Source organism: Danio aesculapii, chromosome 4 (assembly GCF_903798145.1).
Source record: "Danio aesculapii chromosome 4, fDanAes4.1, whole genome shotgun sequence".
In the NCBI taxonomy this organism is placed as follows: domain Eukaryota; kingdom Metazoa; phylum Chordata; class Actinopteri; order Cypriniformes; family Danionidae; genus Danio; species Danio aesculapii.
The window spans coordinates 15064994-15088227 of record NC_079438.1 but is presented as its reverse complement, the minus strand read 5'-3'; the positions used below and the strand labels follow the sequence as shown (position 1 = coordinate 15088227).

The window sequence follows — 23234 nt, the reverse complement described above, 5'->3', positions numbered from 1 at the left end:
TTTTTTCAATTATTAAGTAGTTTGTGAATGTACAGTTGTATGTGAATACATTATTGGTTAAATATGTTTTTCTTTTTGTCAATTGTAGAATCTTGAGAGCAAAATAATCAGATTTCTGATGAATGAACTGGAAAAGTTTAAGAAAATCTTACAAGCAGAAAACAGACAAGGCTTTGTAAAGGAGTTTAATGAGAACAGATGCAGAATCACAGAAGCAGCTCTTGATCTCACACTCTTCTTCCTGAGAGAGATGAAGCAAGATCAAGTTGCTGATACTCTCGAAGGTAAGAGACTCATGGCCATCTGTCAGACTGTAAATGACAAATATAGCTGGAAAAGTCAAGACTAAAACTCTCAGTTTCTTTGCTCCTGTGTTTAGATGAGCTGTTCTTCATTTATCAGCTTAAATGTAGCCTGAAGAAGAAATCTCAAAGTGTGTTTGAAGGAATTGCTCAGCAAGGAGACTCCACACTTCTGAATAACATCTACACAGATCTCTATATCACTCAGGGTGCGAGTGAACAGGTCAACACTGAACATGAGATCAGACAGATTGAAGCTGCTTCCAGACGTCATCAGTCACTAGAGATACAGGTTGAATGCAAACATTTGTTTGAAACCTCTGAACAAGACAAGCAGATCAGAACTGTCCTGACAAAAGGAGTTGCTGGCATCGGGAAATCAGTCTCTGTGCAAAAGTTTGTTCTGGATTGGGCTGAAGGAAGAGAAAATCAAGACATCAGCTTCAAGACATCAGCTTCATATTTCCTCTTCCATTCAGAGAGATGAACTTAAAGGAGAAAGAAAGACTAAGTTTAAAAGACCTCATAACTCAGTTTTTCCCAGAGACTAAAGGACTGAACCTTACAAGAAGCACACGATTCAAAGTCCTGTTCATCCTTGATGGATTAGATGAATGTCGTCTTCCTCTGAACTTTGCTGGTAATGAGACTTGTTGCGATGTATCTTCAGCAGTCTCTCTGGATGTTCTCCTGACGAACCTTATCAAGGGAAATCTGCTTCCTTCTGCTCTCATCTGGATCACCAGCAGACCAGCAGCTACCAGTAAGATTCCTGCTGAGTGTATCGACCAGCTGACAGAGATACGAGGATTCAATGATGCCCAAAAGGAGGAGTACTTCAGAAAGAGACTCACAGATCAGAATCAGGCCAGAGAAATCATTGATCACATTAAACAGTCAAAGACTCTCTTTATTATGTGCCACATCCCAGTCTTCTGCTGGATTTCAGCCACTGTTCTCCAGAACATATTAAAATTGAAACACAGGGCTAATGCTGAAACACTGCAGGAATCTCCCAAGACTCTGACACAGATGTACACACACTTTCTATGCTTTCAGATCCAGCAGAGCAGAAGAAAGTATGATGGAGAAAACACACCAGATGTCTCCTTGGATCAAAACCTTATCCTTTCACTGGGAAAACTGGCCTTCCAGCAGCTGGAAAGAAACAATGTGATCTTCTATGAGAGCGATCTGAAAGACTGTGGCATTGACGTCTATAAGGCATCTGTGTACTCAGGCATGTGTACCCAGATCTTCAAGGAGGAGACGGGAATCATTCTTGGTACCATGTACTGCTTTCTTCACTTGAGCATTCAAGAGTTCATTGCAGCGCTTTATCAACATCTGTTTCGAGACAGCGACAAGAAACAAGCAGAAAAAAGCAGAAATAAGGCTATGAGAAATTTGCTGAAGACTGCTGTGGACAAGGCTCTGAAAAGTGAGAACGGACATCTGGACCTTTACCTTCGCTTCCTTCTCGGTCTGTCACTCCAGTCCAATCGACAACTCTTACGAGGCCTGTTGACACAGCAGGATGACAGTGACCATTGCAAAGAGGAAATAATTGCATACATCAAGAAGAAACTTGAAGGGAATCTGTCTCCAGAGAGATCCATCAATCTGTTCTACTGTCTGAATGAACTGAATGATCAAACTCTGCTGAAAGAGATTCAGTCTCACCTCAGTAGAGGAAGTCTGTCATCTGCTGACCTTTCACCTGCCCAGTGGTCTGCTCTGGTCTTTGTGTTGTTGACCTCAGAGGAGGAGCTGGAGGAGTTTGAACTTCAGAAATTCCAGAGATCAGACGAGTGTCTCATCAGACTATCAGCAGTCATCAAATCCTCCAAAAGAGCTCAGTAAGTCAAAGTGCTTTAATCTAAGAATTAGACTTTTGCTGAAATTAAATAATACATCATGTTAATGAACATGCACCATATTTATATCATCTGAACTTTAAAATGCTGTGAATAATTGTTTATTTAATATTTTAGTGTTTTAATGACATTCGGTTTAATGTATTGGCAGTGGTTGTTTAAGAAATAGTTTACCCAAGAGTGTAAATTTACTCATTTACTCACCCTCAAGGGGTTTTAAACCTTTCTAGAAGTTTTTTTCTCCTGTTGAAAATGAAGGAAGATATTTTGAAAAATGCTAGAAACCTGTAACCATTGACTTACATGGCATTTGTTTCTCCTGTTATGGAGGTCAATGGCTAATGGTTTTCATCGGTCTTAAAAAAATCTTCTGTTGTGTTCAGCAGAATAAATTATACAGGTTTGGCACCACTTGATGATGAGGAAATGGGTGAACTATCTCTTTAAAACAGCAAATAAACTGTTAAACTACATTATCTATGATCAGTAGCTGATGTTATTGATGAGGTGAAAGCATATTTAAAGAGTACAGTTAAAAATTCAGGTCTGCTCAGCATCTGTTATCTTCCCTCATGGAGGATCATTTTATAACTGACTTTGGGATTTGTATGTGTTGTATTGATTTTTTTGTGTGGAAATTTCACACAGGTCAGCTATAAAATGATACAGCACCTTTAAAATCATTTCTGGTAAGAGTGGAACGATCTCACTGATGTTGTTTTCTCTATTCTGTCTATTTTGACCTTCTCTATGCTGGTAATTATCAAGTAACAATGACCTGTGCCCCTGGTCATGGATAATATTTGCCATTGCCTTTTGAGTCCAATAGTGTTGTAGTGTTAACTATAAAGGTCAATCACTCACTCGTTCACTACCCTTCAGCTGTCCCTGATTTATATTGATTAAATACTTTTCATGATGTTTATAAACACCCATACACTCTCTCATTTACACACTCATACACACACACACACACACAAACACTATGGTCAGTTTTGTTTACTCAATTCACCTATACCATATGTCTTGTGGGGGAAACTGGAGCTGGGACTCGATCTAGCAACCTTATTGTTCGGTGAAAGTCCAAACCACTGAACCACTGTGCCACCCTGAATAGTTGAATACCAGAAAACACAGGCAAGAGAAACATACACACATACAGCAAACTCTGATCAACACATAATGACTGAAACAGAGGAGCTTAAACACACAGAGACTAGTAAGCTAACAGGGGTGAAGAGTAACTGGGCAACTAACAAAAGTAACATGGGGAAAACTGAGGTGAACACAGAAAACACAAGGAAAACCCAACAGTACTAGGACAGGACAACCAGGACCATGACATAGCTCCCTTCCAGGAGAAGATTCCAGATGATCCTCAGAGGAAAACAAAACAAGAGTTCAGCAAGCTGGAGGTGCTACAGTGGACAAGGGTGATGGGGTAGAGGCTGGTAAATGAAACCATGACAGGGTACAGGACAGATGGTGAGGGGCAAACTGACAGACAGGTGAACAGGAAGGAGGACAAAGCCAAGGGAGGGACTACTGGACAGTAAACCAGGGCAGATCCTGTGGATCAGGCATTTTATCTCAAAGGTTTTAGAGAAGATTGTGTCTGCACAGCTGAATGATTTCATGTTTAATAATAAAGGTTTTGATAAATGTCAGTCAGGTTTTAGAGCTGGTCATGGCACAGAGTCCGCTCTATTGTGGGTTTTAAATGATGTTGTAGGAGCCATTTCTTTATTTTATTTAAAGGTTTGTGTTGTAAATCTTGACTTCTTTTATTTGGAGATTTGCAACCGCTGCAGGCCAGAGAAAGCTTAAAAGACCTGGGTGTGGCCTACTGGAGAAGAGCCTGCTGGGAGCACATGGTCTTTAGATCTTACTTTCAGTGTTTGATGGCCAAAGTCGTTTGATTTTGTATAGTTAATATCAGTTTTTTTAGTTTAACTCTACAATAAACAGGCACAAATGACGACTTATTGTTCCATGTATTATTTTCTAAGGAAGCGTCTTAACCCCTCAGCAGACCCAAGATGTGACTAATTAGACATTTCGATTAAGGATAGTCACAACAGATGTCTTGCAGGAGGTTGATTAAGGTAGCCCTGTTGTTCTTCTATTATTGGATCTCACTGCTGCTTTTGATACAGTGGATCATGACGTCCTCATTGATCAGCTTAGAGAACACACTGGTAGCCAGGGTTTAGCCTTGGACTGGTTCTCTTCATATCTGAAGGATAGAACTATATCAGTCAGTTTGGGCAACTCTTGTTCTTCTGTCATTCAATTACTGTGTGGAATTCTGCAGGGCTCGATACTGGGTCATGTTTTGTTTTCCCTTTACTTATTTCCATTGGGAATTTTTTTTGAAAAGCATGGCATAAATGACCATCTATATGCTGATGACTCTCAAATCTACTTCGCCATAAAATCTGAGGATCAATCCTCCCTTCAGGCTTTGTTTAATTGTTTGGCTGATGTGAGAGATTGGTTAGCGAATAACTTTCTCCAACTGAACGAGGACAAGTGTGAATTGATTGTTTTTAGTCAAAAAAGTTCAGATTCTATTGCCAATCTGTCATTGCTTTCTGGAAAATACATTCCTCTGTAAAAAGTCTTAAAGAGTCCATATTATGGGTTTTTGAAAATGCCCTTCCATGTAGTGTGTAACACAGCTCTAAGTGAAGTGAAATATCCAGCTAAGGCTTAAATCTGTAAGTGTACAGTGTTTAAAACTATTGATTCATCTATAAAAGAGTCGACTCATAGTGCTTCAAACGAGTCGTCTTGATGACGAGTCATTAGGTGTTTCGTGATGACGCGGCTACAAAACACAAGTAGTTGCGCGCGCAAACCCGGGAGATTTGAAACCTGCGGCCCTGCCCACTAACAGAAAAAAAGTCTCACACACACACACAGACAGACACCGGTCGAATGAAGTCACGCTGTGCAGATGGATATTATGGACAGTCTAATCAAAGATGAAACATCAGCAATATAGCCCAGCCTTGAGCAGTTCTGAGTGCTTCTGAAAACTATATGCTTTCAAAGAAGACTTCTTCAGTTTGTTAAAGGAAGGATCAGTAAAGATTGTCAGAACATGGATCAGTGCATCATGAATCAGTTTCTACTCCCATTTCACAAGTGTAAGTACGTGCGATTAAAATTATTGCCTCGTTTACTCTATCTTGCCCATTATGTATTCAGTTGTGTTTTGTTACTTGTAACCGCGTGTACTGTATCAGGTTAACTCTTTATATTCTCATATCACGTGTAAAGCCACATTGAAAACGCGACGCGTGCCACTTTGATTACAGATTGTCAGCTGTTTACACACATGCAACGGTCAAGTTTCAAAATATTTCAGCTCAGGTTCGAGGTGAGGTGTCTAAATTGCACCCAGCAAGCTGAACTGGCGCTCTAGGCGTGTGTGTCTGTCCTCGGGTAGGAGTAATGTGTGTGTGTGTCTCCTCGTGTGTGTAACGCACGGGTATTCGCGGATATAACTGAGCGCCGCGCCCTCTCTATTCAGCCGCTCCTCTATGGACGCGCTGGCCCTGTGTGTGTATGGTGAGTATTTGTGTGTCTCCTCGTGTGTGTAACGCACGGGTATTTGCGGATATAACTGAGTGCCGCGCAGCGCCCTCTCAATTCAGCCGCTCCTCTATGGACGCGCCGGCCCTGTGTGTGTATGGTGTGTGTTTGTGTGTGTGTGTGTCTCCTCATGTGTGTAACGCACGGGTATTCGCGGATATAACTGAGCGCCGCGCCCTCTCTATTCAGCCGCTCCTCTATGGACACGCAGGCCCTGTGTGTGTGTGTGTGTGTGTGTGTGTGTGTGTGTGTGTGTGTGTGTGTGTGTGTGTGTGTGTGTGAAAAGAGCTTGGAGACTGTGACAGGCTAGATCTCCTCGCCAGTTCTTGGACTTTTTGCTCAATAAAACAGTTAGTCGTCAGTATTTTCTAGTCCATCGTCTGTGTTTACATTCACCCACTGGCAGTTTCCTCATCCACAACCAGTGTGCAGCATCCACCTGGATGACGCGACGGCAGCCATTTTGCGCCAGACCGCACACCAGCGGAGACGAGACAGAGTGATGAGGCCAATTATGATATGGGGAGGGTTAGAAGGCCATGATAGACAGAGGCCAGTGGGCAAATTTGGCCAGGATGCTGGGGTTAAACCCCTATTCTTTTTTAAAGGTCATTCAGGGATTTTAAATGACCACAGAGAGTCAGGACCTCAGTTGAAAGTCTCATCCAAAAGACAGCGCTTATTGAGCAGTATAGAGTCTGTGTCACTATACTGGGGTATTAGGACCTACACAGACCGCAGGTTGCCCCTGCTAGCCTCACTAACACCACTTCCAGCAGCAACCTAGCTTTCCCATGTGGTCTCCCATCCAGTTACTGACCAGGCGCAGCCCTGCTTAGCTTCAGTGAGCGATCATGTGAGAGTTGCAGAGAGCTAGTTGCCGGTGTTATCTTTGACTCTGAGCTTCAATTTGATCGCCAAATTAATGCGGTTGTCAAAAATAGTTTTTTATTTTCGATATATTGCCAAGCTGAAATCTGTCCTCTCTTTCAGTGATTTGGACATGGTTGTTCATGCCTTCATCTCTTCTCGTCCAGATTATTGCAACATGTTGTATCTGGGTGTTAGTCAGGCCTCTCTCTCGGGTGACTGCAGCTGGTCCAGAATGATCAAGTTCCATGATCACGCTTGATATGTGGAGGTAATAGAGCTTTTTCAGTAGCAGCTTCAAGATTCTGAAACAATCTTCCACTCTCCATAAGAACTTCTCCAACTCTTGTGTCTTTTCAGAGGTCACTGAAACACTTATTTTCTTCATCTTTTACTCATGTGTTGTGAGTTTATGTACTTTGGTTCCTTGTATGTTTACATGTATTATATGTGTTTTTATATACAGAACTTTGATACCCATTGTGGTTGGTTGAAAGTGCTCTAGAAATAAACTGAGTTGAGTTGATCAGAATAAAGAACTGGAGCACAGACCTATAGTGAAGCTGGTAAAACCCTCCATGATGATGTGAGCCCACCTTTCTGGAGGTTTCAAACACCTCTAGACTGACTGGATGTCCTTAAAGGGGTGGTCTAGAGTGTATTTTTAAGGCTTGGTTGTGTTGATAAGATGAAATGCAATGTGTGCTCTTGCTTCACTTGTAAAAAATCAGAATAATCATTTTTAATATATCTGACTTTGATTATATAGAGCTACTCGGCTAACATGAAGACAAACGTCATATTTCCTAGTTCCTCTGAAAGGCCCACCCTCAAGAGGCTCTGATTGGTCAGCTAATGCATTGTGCTGTGATTCCAGGATCGGCTCCACGTCACCAGGAAAATTAAGTTAGGCTAAATTGTTAGCGGTGCAAAACAGCATTTCCCGTTGTTTACATCCTTGTTTATGTCCTCGCTACAACATACCATAAGCACTAGAAACTGTGTCTGATGTACTAGAGAAGATTGAAACTGCTGTACTAGAGACAACTGAAATAGTGGACATGGCTGGATTAGGCTAAGGCGCTGCAGGCAAGATTATAGGGCAGGCAGTCCTTATCACTGACATGGAGGAATCTTTAGAAACAACATACAAACCGCAAACAACAATGAATATAGATTAGACCTCATCAATTAGACCTCATCAAGATGGCGCCGCGGATGGCCGCTTCGGCGTGGGGCTCTCCAGTGTTTGCACTGTTTTTGTTAGTCTGTCCTGTTTTATGTTTGTCAAACACGATCAGTTACACCAGGGACGAGCTGCTGAACATTCGGCAGTGCACACCAACTAATCAAGAACTGGATTTTGATTTTTGTGGCGTTTTGCGGAACATTGTAGTCGGCGGAGCAGCCGCATTGTGGAAACGCTACAGGACGCGCAAGCGTGGGAAGCGAGCCGGCGCGCTCGTCAGGCTAAGACAGCGCGGCTTCAGAACGGCGCTGCCCAGCATTCACCTGGCGAATCTCCGCTCTCTTCCTAACAAAATGGACGAACTATTTCTGCTCACATGCAAAAACAAGAACTTTAACAACTCTGCTGTCCTGTGTTTCACGGAAACCTGGCTAAACGAAGCCATTCCGGACAGCGCATTAAACCTACCGGACTTTCAGCTGTACAGAGCAGATCGCGATACGGAGTCAACGGGCAAAACGCGCGGTGGTGGGACATGCTTTTACATCAACAGAAGGTGGTGTACGGATGTAACTGTGTTAAAGAAGATGTGCTGTCCTGATGTGGAAGTGCTTTTCATTAACTGTAAGCCGTTTTATTCACCAAGAGAGTTTTCCTCGTTCATTCTCGTCTGTGTTTACATTCCACCGCAAGCACACGTGAGTACTGCGCTGCAACAGCTGGCTGATCTGATCACAGAGACAGAACAACAACACCCGGACTCTGCTTTTATCATACTTGGGGACTTTAATCAGGCAAAACTCACACATGAGCTGCCTAAATTCAAACAGCACATTACATGCCCCACCAGAGGCAATAAAATTTTGGACCATTGCTACACCACAATAAAGGATGCATATCGCTCCGTCGCCAGAGCAGCTCTAGGACTCTCCGATCACTGCCTGGTTCATCTTATACCAACTTACAGGCAAAAACTTAAAACTACTAAGCCAGTATTAAGGACTGTCAAGAGATGGACCAACGACACAGAGCAGGTCTTACAAGCCTGTTTTGAATGCACTGACTGGGATGTTTTTGAAGCTGCAGCCACAGATCTGGACGAGCTCACAGAGACTGTAACATCATACATCAGTTTCTGTGAGGAGTTATGCATCCCTACCAGGACCTACCTGTCATTTAACAATGATAAACCATGGTTCACACCAAAACTCAGACAGCTTCGTCAGGCCAAAGAGGATGCTTACAGGAGTGGTGACAGGATCCTGTACAATCGGGCCAGGAACACATTGACAAAGGAGATTGGTGTGGCTAAGAAAAGCTATGCCAAAAAGCTGCAAAACCAGTTTTCAGCTAACGACCCTGCATCAGTGTGGAGAGGCTTAAAAGATTTCACTAATTACAAGACACCGTCCCCCAGTATCGACAGCAATAAACATATTGCAAACGAGCTGAATATGTTCTACTGTAGGTTTGACACCTATGACCAGACACCTCACACCCACCCGGACCATCTCCCTACACAGCCATCAACACCACATCAACACAGCCCGGACCATCGCCCTACACAGCCATCAACACCTCCAGCCATCTTCCTCTCCCCCCCTGCTCTTCAGATCAGTGAGGAAAATGTGCGTCAGATCTTCAGTAAACAGAAGAGAAGGAAAGCACCAGGGCCAGATGGTGTCTCACCAGCCTGTCTGAGAACCTGCGCTGACCAGCTGGCTCCCATTTTCTCCCATATCTTCAATAGATCACTGGAACAGCGCAAAGTTCCATCCTGCTTTAAGCGCTCCACCATCATCCCAATCCCAAAGAAGCCAAAGATCACAAGACTCAATGACTACAGACCTGTGGCCTTAACATCTGTGGCCATGAAGTCATTCGAAAGACTGGTGCTAGCATATCTGAAGGACATCACTGGACCCCTGCTGGACCCCCTGCAGTTCGCCTATAGAGCAAACCGGTCTGTGGATGATGCAGTCAACATGGGACTGCATTATACCCTACAACATCTGGACAAACCAGGGAACTACGCAAGGATTCTGTTTGTGGACTTCAGTTCTGCCTTTAACACCATCGTCCCATCACTGCTTGAGTACAAACTGGGCCAGCTCTCTGTTCCTAGCTCTGTCTGTCAATGGATCACCAGCTTTCTGACAGATAGACAGCAGCTAGTCAGAATGGGCAAAATCACATCCGACAGCCGCACCATCAGCACTGGTGCCCCCCAGGGATGTGTTCTTTCTCCACTGCTCTTCTCCTTGTACACCAACGACTGCACTGCAAAAGACCCCTCCATCAAACTCATTAAGTTTGCAGACGACACTACTGTTATCGGCCTCATCCAGAACGGTGACGAGTCTGCATACAGACAGGAGGTGGAGCGGCTGGCGTTATGGTGCAGATACAACAACCTGGAGCTGAACACGCTCAAAACAGTGGAGATGATAGTGGACTTCAGGAGAAACCCCCCTGCACTCCCCCCACTCACCATCATGAACAGCACTGTGGCTGCAGTAGAGTCATTCAGGTTCCTGGGCACCACCATCTCTCAGGATCTGAAGTGGGACACTCATATAGACTCTATTGTGAAGAAAGCCCAGCAGAGACTGTACTTCCTTCGTCAGCTGAGGAAGTTCAACCTGCCACAGGAGCTGCTCGTACAGTTCTACTCAGCTGTCATCCAATCCATCCTCTGCACTTCAATCACCGTCTGGTTCGGCTCAGCTGCCAAAACTGACCTCCGTAGACTACAGCGAATAGTCCGGACTGCTGAACGAATCACTGGCACTACCCTTCCTACACTTCAAGAACTGTACTCTTCCAGAGTGAGTAAAAGGGCCCGCAAAATCACTCTGGACGCCTCACACCCAGCACACTACCTGTTCGAACTGTTACCGTCTGGTCGGCGCTTCAGAGCACCGAGCACAAAAACAGCCAGACACAGGAAAAGTTTCTTTCCTCAGGCTGTCTACCTTATGAACAGTTAAATATTCCCCTACTGTGCAATAAATATGTGCAATACTTTCTCATACGCACTTGTACACAGCACCTTATATCAATATACAATGCAATACTTTCTACTTTCGCACTTGTACACAGCACCTTGTAACCTGTATATTTATAACAATCTGTACATACAACTCAACATCCAGGTTTCTTCACTAACCGCATCTGTTTAATGTTCATCATTTTTTATTATTATTATTTTATTTTTTCAGATTATTTTGTGTTGTCACATGTCACTTTATGTACACTGGAAGCTTCTGTAGCCAAAACAAATTCCTTGTGTGTGTGAAGCACACTTGGCAATAAAACCGATTCTGATTCTGATATATTTATTTATGTTCTATATGTCTGTTACATATGCATCTGTTTCACTTTATTCTGAAAAGGGCTTTGAGATGCAACTTTTAAAGATGCTACAGAAGATTATTGTCATTAGTTTGTTTGTTCAATAATAATAAATAAAACAGTTTAAAAAGTATTTCCTGTCTTGCAGTGTTAGGTGTTTAATGAAGAGTTGGGCTATTGGAGCATCTGAAGGAAGCCATTTAATTGTGTTTTATAGACATTAATACTATTTAAAGCTAAAATCACCAGATGTGCTCACTAATTAGTGAAGTTAAACCAGTCACTACATTCATACATGCTTCAGACTATTAAACACACCAGACTAACACATACATATTGTGTTTGTTCTCTACACAGGCTACAGGCATGTAATCTCACTGTTCGGTCGTGTGAGAGTTTGTCTTCAGCTCTACAATCCTCAAACTGTGTCCTGAGAGAGCTGGACCTGAGTAACAATGACCTGCAGGATTCAGGAGTGAAGCTTCTCTCTGATGGACTGAAGAGTCAACACTGTAAACTGGAGACACTGAGGTCTGAGATTAAACACCTGATTGATCATTTAATTTATTGGTTGATTGATTGTTTTGTTTTGTTACATCAGACAGATCACATTAACAGTGTGGTTTTTAGTAATGTGTGCTCTTCTTTCTCAGATTGGTCACATGTAAACTCACTGTTCAGTGCTGTAAGAGTTTGTCTTCAGTTCTTCAATCCTCAAACTGTATCCTGAGAGAGCTGGACCTGAGTAACAATGACCTGCAAGATTCAGGAGTGAAGCTTCTCTCTGATGGACTGAAAAGTCAACACTGTAAACTGGAGACACTGAGGTAAATGATTCTCCACTCAGCAATATCACACAAACAGTTACATATTGGGTTACCATATGTGGAGCCCCTTTCAGTAGATTGGCAGAAGAAGAATAGAGAAATCATTTGCAGGGATGTGATTTTATTCATATCTACACATTGATAATGATTATATGACTATGTCTAAGCTGCATTTTCAGAATTGAAGTAACTCTTTTCCTGATGTACACCATAAGGGTGTCAAAACAGTTTGGCATCTGTTCAGTAATAGATCATAACTGGTTGTTACATACTGATGTAGTTTATCTCATATGCGCTTTGTCATTGTAGATGAGGTGAGCACGAGTAATTAAACGCTCCAACTACTTTAGAAAGCAGATAAGCGTGCACAATCACTGCTTGTTATCACAGTGATACTTGTGGATACTTGTAGGAAAAATCAAGAGAAGCAAAACAATGGAAGAATTCAGCTGAAATTTTGTAGGGTTTTTTGCAATATTTAGCCTGAATTTAATTGTGTTATCTTTCTATTTCTGAATATGTTTGGTGACTAAAATATTCTTGTAATAAATATTCCTGTTTAATAAATCTGTTTTGTTTAAATGCACCAAAATACACTGCCTATATTGACTGAGAAATGGAGGAAAATCTGCATTTTCAGAATGGGCTGTACTCCATTATGCTGAGCGGCTGTATGTGCACTTATACAGCGTGCACATATAATATATATTTGAAATGGTCTAAAACGTGTTGGCCAAACTCTCTTGTGCATTAATCCAGCATTTAATAATCATTTGTGAATGAGTCTGAGACACTGAAGTAGCGTAATGACAAAAGCTTTAAACACAAGAATAAATCCTATTTTAAAGATGAAAAACAATTCCTTTAAATCGAAATCAGATTTGAAGACCTTTTATAGAGATTTCCCCAAATAGTTGCAGTCTTAGTTCACTTTTTGAAAACTTTAGCAGGTTGTGACTATGTCTGTGGGTGTCAACATTCAACATCACTTTCCGTGTGAACAGCCCTTAAGTCTTACCAGATGTGGAGCCCAAATGTGCAGGGGTGTGATTTTATTTCTATTGATATACAGTTCTACAGATGATGTTGAGTCCTTGTTGAGTGTGTGAGTGTGTTTGCTGATGTGAGGGCTTGATCAATAAGGAGAGCTAATCAGGATGTGTGTGTGTGTGTGTGTGTGTGTGTTCATCACTGCTGTTGACATGAGCAGAAACAGCAGTCAGCATCTTCACAACACAAAGAGATGTGTGATTGTCCAACTGTGTGATGTGAACTCTTGCTGTGTTTGTAGATTGTCTGGCTGTATGGTGACAGAGGAAGGCTGTGGTTTTCTGTCTTCAGCTCTGACTTCAAACCCCTCACACCTGAGAGAGCTGGATCTGAGCTACAATCATCCAGGAGATTCAGGAGTCAAGCTGCTCTCTGAACAACTGGAGGATCCAAACTACACACTGGACAAACTCAAGTATGTGGAGCATCACTGGCCTTGTGCTTTTCCACTGAATGGCTTTAAAAAGACACTAGAAAGCTCTTTTCTGATCTTCAGTTTTCTATGAGGGTTATGGGGTGAGGAAAGACAGAAGATACAGCTTGTAGAGTATTCCAGTCATGTCTATAAAGAGCAAATCATTGAGTGTGAAATGAATCTCCTCTGTAAATGTTGGAGTGTATTGGCTCAGTTGTGACATTAAGCGGGACACACTGTACAGTTTCAGCATTTGAGCTGAGCAGAGAAACTTCTTCCTCCATTTGTGCTGAAGAATCCTCCAATATCAGGTCAGGAATAGGGTTGGGGATTGAAGATGGATTCAGATTCTGGAATCAGACACTTGGATTAATGTTCAGACTCTTGTTCTAAAATCAACATCTGGATTCCTCTTCTCTGTGCACACATGTGTATTTTTCACTTGCTAATCTCTCAGGAACTTGGGCGCTGGCGAGCAGCTTTAATAATCTGAACATAGTTTAGAGATGGACTGCAACATGTGCTCAAAGGCTGCATGTGCTGAAGAACGATGGCAAAGCTAAGTGTGATCACTGTAATAAATGAATGTTGCAGCAGGGTGTCTCCATCAACATGAGCAGTATCTGCGCTCGCTTCACCAACATCAGATTAAAAGAACGCACTGTGTTAGATTCATTGTGCATCCCGGCTGGAACCAACAAGTGTTGTGTGTTTTAGCTGAAGAGTTTGGAGCGTGTAGCTGAGCAGCTCAGTGCTAGCTTTAGCTTATTAGCTGAGGGGGAAACTAAACAGCTCATTCTCTCCATCTGTGTGTGTTTACAGTCTGGATCATGGAGGAGACGCGAGGATTACAGCAGGACTGCACAAATGTAGGACTACACACACACACACACACACACACGCACGCTCTCTCTCTCACACACACACACGCTCTCACACACACACTTTCTCACACACACACACACACACACGCTCTCTCACACACATACACACTCACACACACACTCACTTACTCACTCACTCGCACGCACACACATACTCAAACACACACATGTACAGACACACAGGAACACACACACACACACACACACACACACACAGAGACCCTCACTCACTCACTCACTCACACACACACACACATTCACTCTCTCACATACACGCACACACACACCTGTGGTTATAAATGTGTGTGTTCTTGTGTTCAGTTGTCTGTTTCCTCACACTGGATCCAAACACAGCACACACTCGTCTCATCCTGTCTGAGGAGAACAGAGAGGTGAAGTGTGTGTTAGAGGATCAGCCGTATCCTGATCATCCAGACAGATTTGATGTTCATCCTCAGGTGTTGTGCAGAGAGAGTGTGTGTGGACGCTGTTACTGGGAGATTGACTGGAGTGGAGATGTTGGTGTGTGGATATCAGTGTCATATAAGAGCATCAGGAGGAAGGGACGAGGTGTTGAGTCTTGGTTTGGATCTAATGCTCAGTCCTGGAGTTTGATCTGCTCTTCCTCCAGTTTCTCATTCTGGCACAATAACACACACACTGATCTCCCAGTAGAGCCACTCAGCAGGAGAATAGGAGTGTTTGTGGATCACAGTGCAGGAACTCTGATCTTCTACAACATCTGTAGAGACACAATGAGCCTCATCCACTCAGTCCAGACCACATTCACTGAGCCGCTCTGGCCTGGGTTTTGGGTTTATTCTGGATCATCAGTGAAACTGAGCTGAAGACTGAGAGATTTACCCAGAATCCTCTGCAGGAGCAGTCAGCAGCAGCTGTGTGTGTGTGTGTGTGTGTGTGTGTGTGTGTGTGTGTGTGTGTGTGTGTGTGTGTGCGTGTGTGAGTGTGTGTGTGTTTATGTGTAATCCACCTATGCAGTTTCCGGAATTACAAATGCAAGTGTTAATATGTTTATATGAACATCTGATGAGTCGAAGAATAAAATAGGGTTGTCATAAAGTAAATCAGACTAAATTTTGGGTACTAAAACTACATAACAACAAATCTTAGTTGGCTGAATATATTTAGCAGCTTGTACAGTTAAATACAATAACTAAATGTAGTTAGTAAAATAAGTTACTAATGTATTCAAGTAAATTACTCTTAAAGTCTGTTGGTGTATGGCTTTCATTATTTACATTTAAATTACTCTCTGACTCCTTGTACTTTGTACTTCCTTTACCATATACTGTAATACAGTAAAAGTAATCTATTTGATGTCTTTTCATAAGAAATCCAAAAGAAAGACATTGAAACATCTGGGGAGTTGACACAGTAACTGAGCTAAATAAGTTAACCTCTGCTACCATCTACTGGTTATAAATGGCAAGTCCATGTTATTTTCATTCTTTAAGTCTTTAATTTCTGCCATGACATACATTTTGGTACTTTGTTTTTCAGTAAATGTATTAAATGTCTGTAATATTCTCCAATTGTGTAGTAGTGTTTTCTTTAAGTATGGTTTAAAAAGGGATGTAAAACATGGTCATGCAAAATATGGCATTAATATATGTTTTTTAAGTACCAATAAACAGCCAATCTGCTAGTATTATGCATGTCAACAAGCAACTAGTTAATATTAAGATTCAGTCAGTAAACTGAAGTATAATCGAAAGTGTTTAGGTAAACACTGGAGCTTTGCCAAAGTGTTTAGCTTAAGTTATTTATTGTAAAATAAACAGTATATAATCCCTTTAAGAAATAAAACTGCAAGTGACTTAAACATGGATTAAAATGTCCACTTCTTCCAAATTATGACTTTTAAAGTGTGTGTTAAACTGTTTGTTTCAGTATTACCTTGTCTTCCTCCAGTCTTTTGATAGTTGTTTCAGGAATGTTTCTCTCCCTCAGTAAAATTATTAATTCATCCATCCTACAATGATAGTTTTAATAGGAAAACATGGTGAGGCTAAAGGCCAATATAAAGCCTAGACCGAGTATATAAGCCAGAAAACAAAATGCATGTACTTTTTTGGTTAGTACACTGTACATAACAAAGCAAGCTTTGAATCTAAACCTAATTTTACTCCCTTTTGGTGCAATGATAGTAAACTACCCTACTTAATTGTCCATAAAAGCAACAGGACTATGGACTACCATTCGAGTAAACCGCATGAGCACGCGCCAAACTTTCGAATTTTACACTCGCCAAAGGCTTCTATTATAACACATTTACTGTAACACTTCATATCATAAATAATTATCATACCAAAAAGTAAATTTGACCATACCTTGCCGTCGCAGAAACGTTCACCTGCTGGCGACAGGAACTCCCTTAGCGTAATATGAAATGTCGTGAAAAAGTGTCGAAATTCAAAAGAAATAAAAGTTAGAAATCTGATAATCTTAATAACTCAGAATTCTGACTTTATAACTCAAAATTGCGACTTAATAACTCTGAGTTCTGACTTTATAACTCCGAATTCTGACTTAATAACTCAGAATTCTGACTTAAATTATTTTTTTTTTTACTTTTTTATTTTTTTCAATTAATTTTTTTTTAATTCAGTGGCGGGAACGGGCTTCCATAATAATATTAATCTAATTATAAATCATAGTAAAGTTTATAAACCTTATTTAATATTTTTTAAACGTTAGCAGGACGATTTTAATTTGTAAATGAGATGGCTAAAAAAGACATGTAAAAGACATAGAGGCTCGACTTTAAATTATGTGCAGCTAAGCGCCCTCTACAGGAGAACTATTTAAAAGGCGCTTAAAAAGAATTGCCGCCCAAATAAAGTTTCCTTAACGGCAGAAAAGCCAATTTGTACACCGTGAAGATCCAAATGGAACAACCGTGTAAGAAAAGGTACGTATGAAGTTATTGACCTAATGTTTCTTGTGATTTGACTGTGTTATTGTTTCAAGTAGGCCTAATGGATTGTGATCAGCTCGCATCAACATCGATCCATTTAAACTCAGCCTATATGGTAGTCAGTTGTTGTAAACTAGATTTTAAAAAGCATAAATATTTTGTTTTTAAGTACAGAAAGAGATATAGGCAAAACATTCTATTTAATCACCATCTGTCATGAAAACATGTATAAACTTCAAGTAGCTTTACATTATTTAATAATGTATCTTTAGATTGGGTATATATTACATGCTTAATAATCATTTTTAGACTGAGTGTGTATGAGTGTGGATATATATATATATATATATATATATATATATATATATATATATATATATATATATATATATATATATATAAATAATAATTATTATTATTTAAAATAAAAATGATTACATTATATTAAAATATTATTATTGATAATTATATCCAGTTCCTTTAAAACTTTGCTTAAATATAAAACCAAAAAGTAAATAACTGCTTGGTCTGACAAGTTTTCAGGACATTTCAGCACAACACTGTTTAACTAACTGCCCGATGGCCTTAAACGTTTTGCCACCTTCTAAAATGATTTTTTATATTTATAGATGTCACAGTACAACACCTGTAAAAAACACAACCTAGGAAGCGTGAAGGGTGAAGGTAAGCCTATCTGTTACCTCTTTAAACTGCTAACTTCATACAGTATAATTATATAAATGTTAACACTGTATACAAAAGATGAAATATAACTGTCACCCTGTTTTACTTCTAGTGAATACAACGAAACCAATAAAGCAAGAAATACTGATGTGGCAGAACAAGGCAGAAGTGTTACAAAATAAAGTTCATGAGCTGGAAGCCTTGAACAGTGAACTTCGCCAGCAAGTAGTGGAGCTTTCAATGCAGCAGCAAAGTAAGAGCTGAACATATTGTTTTGAATAATGTATGAGTTAATACAGACACTGTGTATATTAGTTTGTAGAGATTAGACTGGTTGTTTGTGGTTTTTATTCTTCAAGTGTATTTTAAGCACTGTTTCTAATAGTATATTGCAAAAAAACTGAATAGAAATTTGGATATTGATTTTGTATTGATTTTACATTCAGATGATCTGATTCCTGTTTGGATTCATATATATACGATTTTGTTTAGTTTTGTCTGATTTTGTCTATTTTTATTTAGTTTTGTCTAGTTTTGTTTTGTCTCGGTTTGTTTAGTTTTGTCTAGATTTGTTTAGTTTTGTCTAGTTTTGTCCAATTTTGTCTACTTTTGTCTGATTTTGTCTAGTTTTTTTGTCTAGTTTTGTTTGTCTGATTTTGTCTACTTTTGTCTTGTCAGATTTTGTCTACATTTGTCTAGTGTTGTTTTGTCTGATTTTGTCTACTTTTGTCTAGTTTTGTTTTGTCAGATTTTGTCTACTTTTGTTTTGTCTGATTTTGTCTACTTTTGTCTACTTTTGATTTGTCTGATTTTGTCTACTTTTGTCTAGTTTTGTTTAGTTTTGACTTGTTTTGTTTAGTTTTGTCTGATTTTGTCTATTTTTGTTTAGTTTTGTTTTGTCTAGGTTTGTTTAGTTTTGTCTGATTTTGTCTACTTTTGTGTAGTTTTGTTTAGTTTTGTCTGATTTTGTCTATTTTTGTTTAGTTTTGTTTTGTCTACTTTTGTCTAGTTTTGTCTGGTTTTGTCTAGTTTTGTCTAATTTCGTTTTGTCTGATTTTGTCTACTTTTGTCTAGTTTTGTTTAGTTTTGTCCGATTTTGTCTAGTTTTGTCTAAATTCTTTTTGTCTGATTTTGTCTACTTTTGTCTAGTTCTGTCTGATTTTGTCTACTTTTGTCTATTTTTGTTTTGTCTAGTTTTGTTTGTCTGATTTTGTCTACTTCTGTCTAGTTTTGTTTTGTCTGATTTTGTCTACTTTTGTCTAGTTTTGTTTATTTTTGTCTCATTTTGTTTAGTTTTGTCTGATTTTGTCTATTTTTGTTTAGTTTTGTCCGATTTTGTCTACTTTTGTCTGGTTTTGTTTAGTTTTGTCCGATTTTGTCTAGTTTTGTCTAATTTCTTTTTGTCTTATTTTTGTCTTTTGTCTAGTTTTTTGTTTTGTCTGATTTTGTCTGCTTTTGTCTGATTTTGTCTAGTTTTTTGACTTATTTTGTCTAATTTTGTTTAATTTTGTCTGATTTTGTCTAATTTTGTCTAATTTCTTTTTGTCTGATTTTGTCTACTTTTGTCTAGTTTTGTCTGATTTTGTCTACTTTTGTCAAATTTTTTGTCTAGTTTCGTTTGTTTGATTTTTCTACTTTTGTCTAGTTTTGTTTTGTCAGATTTTGTCTACTTTTGTTTTGTCTGATTTTGTCTAGATGTGTTTTGTCTGATGTTGTCTACTTTTGTTTTGTCAGATTTTGTCTATTTTTGTCTAGTTTTGTTTTGTCAGATTTTGTGTAGTTTTGTTTTGTCTGATTTTGTCTACTTTTGTCTAGTTTTGTTTTGTCTAGGTTTGTTTAGTTTTGTCTAGTTTTGTTGTGTCTGTTTTTGTCAACTTTTGTTTGATTTAGTCTAATCTTTTGTCTAATTTTGTCTACTTTTTTCAGATTTTGTCTACTTTCGTCTAGTTTTTTGTTTTGTCCGATTTTTTCTACTTTTATCTACTTTTGTTTTGTCTGATTTTGTCTACTTTTGTCTGATTTTGTCTAGTTTTTTGTCTATTTTTGTTTAGTTTTGTCTCCTTTTGTTTAGTTTTGTCTAGTTTTGTTTTGTCTAGTTTTGTCTGATTTTGTCTATTTTTGTCTACTTTTGTTTTGTCAGATTTTATCTACTTTTTTCTTGTTTTGTTTTGTCTGATTTTGTCTTTTTGGTCTAATTATGTTTTGTCTGATTTTGTCTACTTTTGTTTTGTCTGATTTTGTCTCCTTTGTTTTGTCTGATTTTGTCTACTTTTGTCTAGTTTTGTTTTGTCCGATTTGGTCTACTTTTGTCGTATTTTGTCTAGCTTTTTTGTCTTTTTTTGTCTACTTTTGTTTTTTCTGATTTTGTCTACTTTTGTTTTGTCTGATTTTTTCTACGTTTGTTTTGTTTTGTCTGATTTTGTCTATGTTTGTTTTGTCTGATTTTGTCTACTTTTGTCTAGTTTTGTTTTGTCCGATTTGTTCTACTTTTGTCTGATTTTGTCTACTTTTGTTTTGTCTGATTTTGTCTACTTTTGTCTAGCTTTTTTGTCTGATTTTGTCAAGTTTTGTCTAGTTTTGTGTAGTTTTATTTTGTCCAATTTTGTATAGTTTTGCCTAGTTTAGTTTTGCCTGATTTTGTCAGGTTTTGTCTAGTTTTGTTTTATCTGATTTTGTCTACTCTGTATAAAATTATATCCTTTATTTGTTATCACAACATATTTTTTTTGTCAAGTCAACTAGCTTCACTAAAGTTGTTGAGATAACAAAGGGTTGTTAGTTTAGGTTGATTAAAATAATAGCATGGTGATAACATACTGATTTAAAGGGCACCTATGGTGAAAAATCTACTTTTCAAGCTGTTTGCACAGACATGTGTGTAGATATAGTGTATAGACCGTCATATTGAGGTAATATAAACACACCCAGTCCTTTTTTTTTTCAAATTTAACATTATAAAAATGGTGGACCAATTGGAGCAGTTTTCAGATCGACTGCAACTTGACGTAGGAGTGCGGTCCCCCCGACCACTGACTTGATTGACAGCTGTGCGTATTAACATGTCCCGGTAGTCACGTGTATAATCATATCAACAAGACCATACGTGCAAGCAACCGGGAATAAAAGGTCTGTTCAGTTCGCTAGGATCATCAATGATCATCAAATGTGATCAAGAGTGAGTTTTACAAGTTTAAAATGTTTTTAAAACATTGCATGTGTGTAATGAATCACAGCAATTTAGCTTAGCTTTACTTCATCAGCACAGCCGTGTGTTAGAACAATTATAAAAGAAGACACTTCAATCCCAGTTTGTGGGCTTTAAATCAGGTTTATTTTGTACATTAACATAACATTTTACATTTACATTTACATTTAGTCATTTAGCAGACGCTTTTATCCAAAGCGACTTACAAATGAGGAAAAGGAAGCAATTTACACAACTATAAGAGCAGCAGTAAACAAGTGCTATAGACAAGTATCAGGTGTGTAAAGTCTAAGAAGCTAAGCATTAGTAAATTTATTTTATTTTATTTATTTTTTTTTTTTTGAGAGAGAGAGAGTACAGTTAGTGGTATAGCCAGAGAGGCAGTTAAGATTAGGAAGGAAATTGGAGACTAAACAGTTGAGTTTTTAGTCGTTTCTTGAAGACAGCAAGTGACTCTGCTGTTCTAATGTAGTTAAGGAAGTTCATTCCACCAACTGGGCAGATTGAATGTGAGAGTTCGGGAAAGTGATTTCTTCCCTTTTAGGGATGGAACAACGAGGCGATGTTCATTCACAGAACGCAAGTTTCTGGAGGGCACATATATCTGCAGAAGTGAGAGCAGATAAGAAGGAGCAAAGCCAGAGGTCGCTTTGTAAGCAAACATCAGAGCTTTGAATTTGATGCGAGCAGCAACTGGCAGCCAGTGCAAACGGGTGAGTAGCGGAGTGACATGTGTTCTTTTGGGTTCATCAAAGACCACTCGTGCTGCTGCGTTCTGAAGCAGCTGAAGAGGTTTGATAGAATTAGCTGGAAGCCCGGCTAGTAGAGAGTTGCAATAGTCCAGTTTGGAGAGAACAAGAGCTTGAACAATGAGTTGAGCTGCATGTTCAGATAGGAAGGGTCGGACCTTTCTGATGTTATAGAGTGCGAATCTGCAAGATCGAGCAGTTCTAGAAATGTGGTCAGAGAAGTTTAGTTGGTCATAAATCGTTACTCCAAGGCTTTTTACCATTTTGGATGCAGTAATGGTTGCCCCATCCATCTGGATTGAAAAGTTATGGTGTAGAGTCGGGTTGGCAGAGACTTCAAGCATTTCCGTTTTCATGAGGTTAAGCTGGAGATGATGATCTTTCATCCAGAGTGAAATGTCTGACAGGCAGGCTGAAATGCGAGCTGGAACCGAGGGATCATCAGGGTGAGGTATAGCTGAGTATCATCATAATAATAAAAATAATAATATTTTAAATATTTCTTATCAAAAGATTTTAAATATTGAGTAAAAACAAGCAAGCTTTACTTATATGCATACACTTTTTTCCAAAATAACCTTTAAAAAAAAAAAAAATAAAACAATTCGAACAAATGTTTTAAAAACTATAATAAACGTCGATGGTCGATGTCCATGGAGCACGTTTACACACTTTTCAGGATTTTTAGTTTTTCGCCAAATTCTCTCAGCAGCCCGAAGTTTTGAGCGATGCTCACAGAGAACATCAGAGAGCCAGGGTGCAAGAGGACTGGCACGGGCTGGCCTGGATGTAAGAGGACATAGTCTGTCTAGACATGATGCTAGCGTGGAGCAGAGTGTATCAGTGGCGCTGTTCGTATCAAGTGCAGAGAGTTTGCAAGATGGAGGAAGAGAGTTTGAAAGAATGGTGGATAGTCTATTGGGTGAGAGAAAGCGTAGGTTTCTGCGAAAGGCAACCAGAGTTTAGAGGGCACTCTAGAGGGCACATATGTGTACGTGTATGTTTTTGCAACTATTTTCGTTAAGATGACACTCAATTTTGCCATAACATGCTTCGAAGCACGAAGAGGGTGCAAGTAAGTTACCTTCCACGTAAACACCGGGCTCTCTTAAAAGAATGACCAGGCTGGAATTCGACTCACACATGCAAAGCACAACAGATTAGCAGTCCATCGCCTTAACCACTCAGCCACCTCGCCGCGCATATAGGTGCTCTCCTAATGGAGGCTGGACTATGGCATATACGTATGTTTTTGCAGCTATTTTCGCTAAGTATTACATACAATTTTGC

General features: G+C 39.4%; 2 protein-coding genes across 2 annotated transcripts in view; one reads left to right on the top strand and one right to left on the bottom strand.

Moving 5' to 3' along the window:
* The window catches only part of LOC130222028 (NLR family CARD domain-containing protein 3-like), a 503712-nt gene that overhangs the window by 45170 nt on the left and 435308 nt on the right, over window positions 1-23234 (bottom strand).
* Window positions 14586-15355, top strand: LOC130222203 (tripartite motif-containing protein 16-like). Its single transcript, XM_056454839.1, has one exon. The coding sequence runs from the start codon at window positions 14668-14670 to the stop codon at window positions 15214-15216; it is 549 nt and encodes a 182-aa protein (XP_056310814.1). The 5' UTR covers window positions 14586-14667; the 3' UTR covers window positions 15217-15355.